Genomic DNA, 8,002 nt, shown 5'->3' with positions numbered 1-8,002 from the left:
CCGCACAACAATTTGGGGGGTACGGGATGGGCTTGTGGCAGTGCTCAGCAGCTGCAGGGGTCTCGGATGCTCGGTCTCTGTGTTCTCAAGCCCCCGGGGATGGCGCAAGCACCGTGATGTCACACTGCCCGGGGAGGGGACACTGGGGGAGGTGCCCGGTGAGGGCGGGCGGAGCGGGACCGGCCCCGGTGGCTCCTTCTTCCTCCACCTCCTCCTCCTCCTCCTCCTCCCTTTCCTCCCACCTCCTCCTCCTCCTCCCTTTCCTCCTCCTCCTCCTCCTCCCTTTCCTCCTCCTCCTCCTCCCCGTCCTGCTCCCAGGATGCGCGGGGCCGTGCCCAGCCTCAGCCTGACGCTGCTGGCGGCGGAGAGCGGCGCCCGTGAGTGAGCGCGCAGGATGCGCGGAGGATGCGCGGGGGCGTGCGGGGCTGCGCTCCGGCGTGCGGAGGGGAGGGAGAAGGCGGATGGGATGCTGGAAGGGCGGGTGGGATGCTGGAAACGCGGGTGGGATGCTGGCAGTGACGCCTTGGCGGCCATCCCGGGGGTCCCGAATCCCCTCCGTGTACCGGGGAGAGGAGGGGGTTCATCCCTGCGCCCCGCGCTTGGGGAGATGCGCGGTTCTGCTCCCGCCATCCCCGCGGGCCCAAAATCCTCTTGGATTTTTTTTTTCATATTTGAAAAATGGACATTTTTTTTATTTATTATTTGTTTATTTTGGAGCCCAAGCTTTTTATCAGAGCCTTGCTGGGGGCCGGGCCCCTCGGTGACGGTGGCTGTGCCTCAGCTGACAACGCCACCGGGAGCCGGCAGCTGGAGATAAACCCAGAAGAAGGGCTGGGAGATGGAGTTCTGGCGGGAATGGCTTTAAACTGACACAGAGCAGGTTTACATTGGATATTAGGAGGCAATTCTTCCCTGTGAGGGTGGGGAGGCCCTGGCACAGGGTGCCCAGAGAAGCTGTGGCTTCCCCTGGATCCCTGGAAGTGTCCAAGGCCAGGCTGGATGGGGCTTGGAGCACCCTGGGATAGTGGAGGGTGTCCCTGCCCATGGCAGGGGTGGAATGAGAGGAGCTTTAAGGTCCCTTACCACCCAAACCAATCTGGGATTTCTGCCTATGAATGGCACCGCTCAGTTGCTGGGGGGGTGTGGCTGTGTCATCCCTCATCACCGCCTCTCTGCCCTTCTCCAGGGCTCTGTGCCATCATCCACTACCTTGTCCGGGGCCAGCTGGGCTGGTTCGGGCTTACCATGGCCTGCCTGGTGCCCGGCTACGCCGCTCAGCTCCTCAGCATCCTCTGGTTCCGGGCAGACGGACACGCACCCGGCTGCTGCCTCCTGGCGCTCCACCTCCTGCAGCTGGGCCTCTGGAAGCGGTGAGACACTCCCCACCATCCACCCACCCCCCACAACCTGGCTGCAGCCCCAAATTTCCTCCAAGCAGCGTGGGCATCCCGTCACGGTGGCTCTTGCAGGTACTGGGATGTTCTGCGGGCGGCGGCCAAGGCGGGCGGCGGTGCCGGGGAGCTGCTGGCTCAGCTCGGGGATGTTTGTGTGCTGCGGCTCCTGGAGGCCCTGCTGCAGACCCTGCCTCACCTCCTGCTCCAGGCCTACGTCGTGGTGGCCGTGGACCCAGCAGGCTTCATCCCTGGTGAGTTCTCGGATGGTTCAGGGGTGAGGGATGTGCTGCAGAGGGACTGGGTAACCTCGATGAGAACCAGCAGGGAAAAAAGAAAAGCCTGGCTGAAAGATCTGCTGTGGCTGAATGCAAAGGTGGCTGCTTTGCCCCAAAGGTGAATTTTCAGGTGTGCAAAGAGGGAGGTTGAAATGTGAAGTCACAGCATGTGCAAGGTCACGTTTGCTCATTGTCCATCTCTGGTCCGATGGCAGTGACTGGGCTGGAGCTGCCCTGGGGCAGAGCTCTGTCCATGGAGACAGCCCGAGGGTATCCACAGGGAGATACTCAGAGAGTGCTCTGGATACTCAGAGGGTATCCACAGGGAGATGCCAAGCATGCAGAGACCAGATTTAGCAGGGTTTAGTTGAAATGCTCCAGTTTCATCCCTGGTAACATACAAGTCAGTTGACTGTTGAGTCGGGAGTGAAATGAAGTGACACATACACTCTAACTCTCTACTTTAACATAAACTCACACATAAACTCTAACTCAGGCTAATCCCAAGTTTATTGCAAACCCATTCCTTTTTATACCCTGTTCTGATACAGGTGGACCTGACTGGTCATTTAATCAACACCCTGTCACCATTGGCTAATTAAGAAGACACCCTTTGGTAAACATCTTATGAGAAAACAACTGTTTAAAACACCAGCTGCAAGATTGTTTTAGTTTTTTCTCTCAGCCTTCTCAGAAGTCCCCAGAACAATTCCTGGGAAAGTTTATCTGGCTTTCTCTCTCTGACCAAACTGTCACAACCATAGGACAGGGCTCTGAGCAACCTGGTCTGGTGGAAGGGGTCCCTGCTCATTGCAAGGGACTGGACTAGATGGCCTTTAAGGTCCCTTCAGTCATTCCTTGATTCCATGATTCACTTGGCAGGATCAAGGGGTGTCTGGCTTTAATGGGGGTGCTGTGCTGCCAACACCTCCTTAGCACAGAGAATTGTCCCTGCTGTGCATTTGGGCCTCCATCAGAGCCCTGACTGCCCCTGTCCCCACACAGGTGTCAGTGCAGGGCTGTCTCTGCTGTCCCTGGCCTGGGCTTTGGTCTCCTACAGCCACTTCACCTTCCTGATGAAGCCTGGACACCTGAGCCCACCAGCTGCTGTCATCCTGTGCCTGCTGCTCTGGAGGACAGGGATGCTGGGCACCCGGGTGCTGGCCCTGGTGCTCTTTGCCAGGCTCTATGCCTTCTGGGTTTTTGCTGTGGCAGGTAAGGCCTGAGATCCTGTTCCCCACATCCCACCCCAATGTTCTTGGGTTTTATGTTGCTGAAATGGCTCCTGAGGTATTAAAGAGTCTTTTTTCCCATCCCCGCAACCAAAGAAGAAGTCGATATTCCTCAGCTCTGGTTTTTAGGGTTGTTTATTTTCTCTTATTTATTACATTCTTTTTCAGACCTGCTGAGGTCTGTCTGGCAGGTCAGGTTGAGGCACACTGACCATCTTTGGGGCAGTGTTAGCTTTTTATACTAAAAACTACATGTACTTTATTTACAATAATTTTCCAATACCTATCACCTATGTTAGAAAGTCTATTTCTATAAACAAATCCAAAAGTGCTACCATCACAGCAAAAGATGGAGGACAAGAAGGAGAAGAAGGACAGGACAACCAGATTCCTCCATCTTGCCTCTTGAACCCTCATTCTAAAAATCCCAAAATTCTCCTTTTTCACCCTGTGATAAATTCACTAACATTCTACTCAAACCCTTGTGGCTTGTAAATCCTCACACAAAGTTGGTAATTGTTTCTATGGGTTAAAATTGAAGGCACAGGTGTTTTTTACTCCATGCCAAGGTCTCTGAGCCCCCTGCTAGGGTCTTGAGCCATCCAGGGCAGCCAGAGGAATGTCCTGGGTTCTGACACAATGTCAGCCCTGCCATGCTCAGGTTTGCAGCCTCTCCCAGGGATGGCTTTGCAAATCCAGTCCTTTCTCCCTGCAGGGGTGCACTGGCTGCTCATGTCCTTCTGGCTGGGGGCCCAGCAGACAGATATTGTGACCCAGCCGTGCCGCTGGAGGCTCTTCAACTGCCTGCTGGGAGCTGTCTACATCTTCTGCTACATCAACGTCCGCCCCGGCCCCTCCAGGACCAGGGTGGCCGTGTTTTATGCAGTGAGTACCTGGAATTTTTTTGTATTCTGCATGGATGAAGCTGATGGGGATGAGCAACAGCTTCAGACTCTCCATTTTCATCTCTCACATCACCACTTGCTCAAAATCCAGAGTTTTGCTGTGTCCTGACAAAGCCACGTGGCCACCAAGGTGGATGTGCCTTCTGCCCTGGTTTTGATTCCTGGCAGTGGTAAAAAGTAGGTGAAGACCTTGCAGAAAGTTCAGTTTGACAGCTTTTATGTATAAAGTGATAAATTAGGTGCAAAATATAACAGGAGAAGTGCTCAAGGCCAGGTTGGATAGGGCTGGGAGCAGCCTGGAGTGGTGGAAGGTGTCCCTGCTCATGGCTGGGGGTGCAATAAGATGACCTTTAAGGTCCCTTCTGACCCAAACCACTTTGTGATTCTAAGAATCCATGAAAATCTAGAAAATGGGTGTTTTCTGTTGTGAGAGGCACATCTAAAGCCATCAGAAGGATATAAGTGATGAGTCTCTTCCCTCTGCCTTGCAGATTATGCTGATGGAGAACACGCTCCTGCTGCTGTTGGGCACCCGGTTCCTGCAGGTAGAGCTGAGGAACAGCCTGACTGTGACTGGGGCTGTCATGTCAGGGTCCTTAATAGGTAAGAACATTGATTTTAGAGCCTGGATTGCACATTTTGAGAGTAGTTTCAGGAACTGAACATCCAGACTTCTGTCCCCAGTCCCTCTCCAGCTCTCCTTTAGGAGCTCCTTGAGGCCCTGAAGGGGCTCTGAGCTCTCCCTGGATCCTTCTCTTCTCCAGGTGAGCACCCCCAGCTCTCCCAGCCTGGCTCCAGAGCAGAGGGGATCCAGTCTTTGGAGCATTTTTGTGCCAAGCAGAGTCATATTTTCCCAGAGGGATGGGGGCAGAGGGAAGCTGTGCAACTCTCCAGACCATCAGATTAACTGTGTTAAAAAAAAATGGGATGGAAAAGGAGCAATTCCTGTGGTCTTGGATGAGTTTAGGGTATAAGTAGGAAGCTGTCTTAAAAACTTGCTGGTTTAAAGGCCAGAGGATGGGGGTGCTGTGACATGGAAGATTTCTTTCATCACACATCTCCCTGCTGGCAACTTTCAGTCTGCAAATTAATCCACATTAAATTTGGGGTTGAGTGTGCACTTGCTTTGCCCAAATCTGCTCAAGTGGGATTCTTGTATCCCCATAAATGCTGGAAAGATGTGCTGCTCATACACTGATTCTCAGCAGCATCTTTGCAAAGTTCTTGTAGATCTGGAGGTGCCTCAAGGTCTGTCCTCTTCTCCACAGCTGACCAAAATGCTGCTGGGACTCCTCAGTGACACTTTTCTGCTCCTTTCCAGGTGTCACAGCTCTGGTGATTTACTACAGCCTGCTCCACCCTAAGTCCACAGAGATCTGGCAGGGATTCCTGGAGACAATGTGCAGTCCTGCAGCATCTGGGGATGAGGAGGGGTCTGGAGAAAGCTCCCAAGCTGAGCAGAGTTCAGGGACTTTGGCAGATGAGGAGTCCTTACCAGTGGAAGGGACCAAGACAGAGCCCCAAAAGGAGACCAGCTCATCACTGCTGCAGTCCAAGGGGGGTTTGGAGGACAGCTGGACAGACCATCACCACTGGCTGCTGGTGAAGCTGGCCTTGAAGACAGGAGATGTGTCTGTGATCAACGCAGCTTTCGGGGATGGCGGCGTGGGAGAAGCTTTTCCTGGAGGATGGATGATGGGGAAAGCCCCTGGAGCTGAGCCTGGGGCAAACCTTTCCCTCCCCATGAGGGACATCCCTCCCTCTGGACTGGCAGTGGGGAATGGAGGAGGCATCAAAGCCAGTGCTGGTGCTCTGGGAATGGCACAGGAGGATGGAGCAGGGCAGGAGCCTGATTTTCCCCCATCCACATCCCACCCCAGTGGCTTCTCCCCGGATTCCACCGAGAGCTCCTCTGTGTATTTCAGTGCAAGTGCAGGAGGCATCATCTCACCTGGGACAGGGACAGCCACAAGCATGGCCCTGGTGCAACGGGACAGCAAAGCTCAGCCTCCCCCAGGCTGCCTGGGAGAAGGAGGAGGAGGAAGAGGAGGGGATTCATCCCTTGGGATGCCCAGCATCAGCCCAATCCTGGGCGCTTGTGCCCACAAGTGTCTGCAGAGAAGCTCTTCCTTCGGCAACACAGGCAGCTGTGGGGTGGCAGGTCTCCCCAAAGAGGGCTCAGAGCCCACGGGGACAGAGGGTGCCCTTGTGGGGTGCCAGCACCTTTGGGACACCCACCCTTGTGGCCCGCAGGGGACTGTGGTGAGGAGCAAGATGAGGTCACCGTGCTTCACCTCCACCCCCAAAGCCGGCCCTAAATGCTCCCAGCGAGGACTGGGGGAGCTGGGAGAGGGGACAGACCAGTCTGGGTGACCAGAGTGATCCTGTAAATGTCACCTTGGGCCGGCCTTGGGGTGACTGTCTCATCAACAGGGCATGGCAGGAGGTGGTGGGACAAAGACTGTCCCCAAAGTGCCCCTGCCATGGGGCAGAGTGCTCCTCCATCACTGGGACATCACCTTTCCTCTCAGTACATCTTCTAGAGGCAGTCTTGAAGAACTTCAAAAGCCTTAAAAAGCCCTAAAAGTCCAGAGCTGGTTATTTATTGAGTAATTTATGTCACAGACCTACCAGGAGGCTGGAGCCTCCTGTCTTTGGTGTATTTGTGACAATGATATGAGGTGTGTCCTTAAACCAGTGCCTGCACAAGCTGCTGGCCTGACCCAGTGTGGAGATGTGGTTGCTGTCTCCAGGGGCTGCAGTGCTGGCCAAAGCAGTTTTCTCAGGACAAATAAGTGCCTAAATCAGAAAAATAATGGGTTTTACTCTTGGATGTCCTTTTTGGGCAGAGTAAGGCCTCAAGAAAGGCTCAGCATTGCTTGATTGTTTTTCCCCAACAGGTTTATCTTGAGGCCTTTGCCAACTCCATTTTTGGGGGTCATAAAGGATTGCACATTCTCTTCCTGCTGCAGACCAGAACCTGGAATTACAATCAAAAGCCATGTCCTGCTGCTTGCCCACTGTCTTGCCTCCTCAAGTGGTCTTTTCTCTCCAGCCTCCTTCCAGCTGAAGATCACAGGACCCCAGAATTATTTGGGTTGGAAGGGACCTTAAAGCTCATCCAGTTGAAACCCCTGCCACATGCAGGGACACCTTCCACTAGACCAGATTACAAGGTTATAATCCACATTTGACTGGATGCTTTCATCTAAATTTAGGCCAAATCTCAAACCAGTTCTACCCCCACCATAAAACCCACATTACAGGCAGGGTTTATTTGTGTCAGGAACTAAAATCATCAATACCGTGGTCTCAGAAATAGCCAGTGCTTCCCACCAGGCTGGCTGGGCATGGATTTGTGCCCAGGGCACAGGTTTGTGCCCAGGACATGGCTTAACATGTTAATTGAGGTGTGATCAGCTGGATTCACCACCAGGCTCTTGAGTGCCATCTGGAGCACATCTGGCTGTGCTCTCCAGATGTTGTTCTGCTGTGGGCAGGACTCTGCTACTGCCACAGGGCAGGAAAGGCAGCAGGGAGGGCATAGGCATGTGATGAATTATTTAAAAAAAGCTTCCATGATGCATTCACTGCTCAGGGGTGACCCAGCCAGATGTTCCCTTGGGGCACAGAAAACCCAGTTGGTGCTGAGTATGGAGTGAAGCCACATTCCAAGGGGATGAAGGCTCCCTGTCTCCATCTGGACCCCAGCCCCCTGTGCTGTGCCTGTGCAGGCAGGAGCAGTTCCAGTGGCTTTTCCAGAGCCCTTCTCATTGTGTGGATCACAGAGAAGGCAGCAGTGCTGCCAGGCCATTGCAGGAATTTTTATCTAGCTTGGTTTTCTACTTTTGATAATATATAATTATGCTTGAAAATACCCCAAACCAGCCTTTGCTGTGTCTGTGTCTTGTGTTGGGGATGAAAATAAATGTGGAGGGGTCCCTCTTCCCAGTCTTGGCTCTTGCAGCCCCAGGATGAGTTGCCTGTTGGGATTTCCAGTGGGAGGGTGGAGAAGGGACATGGGCAACAGGATCTGGGGGAATGGCATGAAAATGTGTCAGGGAAGGTTAAGGTTGGGTATTAGAAAAAGATTCAGCCAGCATGAAACTGTCCCACAGGCCAGTCAGAAAGGAAACAGACAATTTTGAGACAGTAAAGAATACTTTTGTGCATAGGAGTCAGGAATAAATGGACTT

The 8,002-nt window shown here is 53.4% G+C and overlaps 1 protein-coding gene across 3 annotated transcripts; it reads left to right on the top strand.

Annotated features, from left to right (window-relative positions):
• The first annotated feature begins 253 nt into the window (after positions 1-253).
• On the top strand, positions 254-7,744 carry XKR5 (XK related 5). 3 transcript variants are annotated; one of them, XM_064709932.1, is made up of 7 exons: positions 254-377; positions 1,187-1,370; positions 1,470-1,645; positions 2,675-2,884; positions 3,617-3,786; positions 4,298-4,409; positions 5,128-7,743. In XM_064709932.1, the coding sequence occupies exons 1-7, from the start codon at positions 320-322 to the stop codon at positions 6,177-6,179; spliced, it is 1,962 nt and encodes a 653-aa protein (XP_064566002.1). In that variant the 5' UTR covers positions 254-319; the 3' UTR covers positions 6,180-7,743. The 3 variants fall into 3 exon arrangements, with proteins under 3 accessions (XP_064566002.1, XP_064566003.1, XP_064566001.1); XM_064709933.1 differs by lacking the exon at positions 254-377 and adding an exon at positions 394-880; XM_064709931.1 differs by lacking the exon at positions 254-377 and having other exon boundaries at positions 394-1,370; positions 5,128-7,744.
• Positions 7,745-8,002: the final 258 nt, after the last annotated feature.

This window comes from Zonotrichia leucophrys, chromosome 3, assembly GCF_028769735.1.
Source record: "Zonotrichia leucophrys gambelii isolate GWCS_2022_RI chromosome 3, RI_Zleu_2.0, whole genome shotgun sequence".
Taxonomy (NCBI): Eukaryota; Metazoa; Chordata; class Aves; order Passeriformes; family Passerellidae; genus Zonotrichia; species Zonotrichia leucophrys.
The sequence above is the reverse complement of the archived record's forward strand: the minus strand, read 5'-3'. Positions and strand labels throughout refer to the sequence as shown.

Coding starts and splice junctions, on each gene's coding strand:
- XKR5 (XM_064709931.1), top strand. CDS start 1,000: ATGGGGCTTGGAGCACCCTGGGATAGTGGAGGGTGTCCCTGCCCATGG. Junction 1,371..1,469: donor CAGCTGGGCCTCTGGAAGCG/GTGAGACACTCC, acceptor TGGCTCTTGCAG/GTACTGGGATGTTCTGCGGG. Junction 2,885..3,616: donor CTGGGTTTTTGCTGTGGCAG/GTAAGGCCTGAG, acceptor TTCTCCCTGCAG/GGGTGCACTGGCTGCTCATG.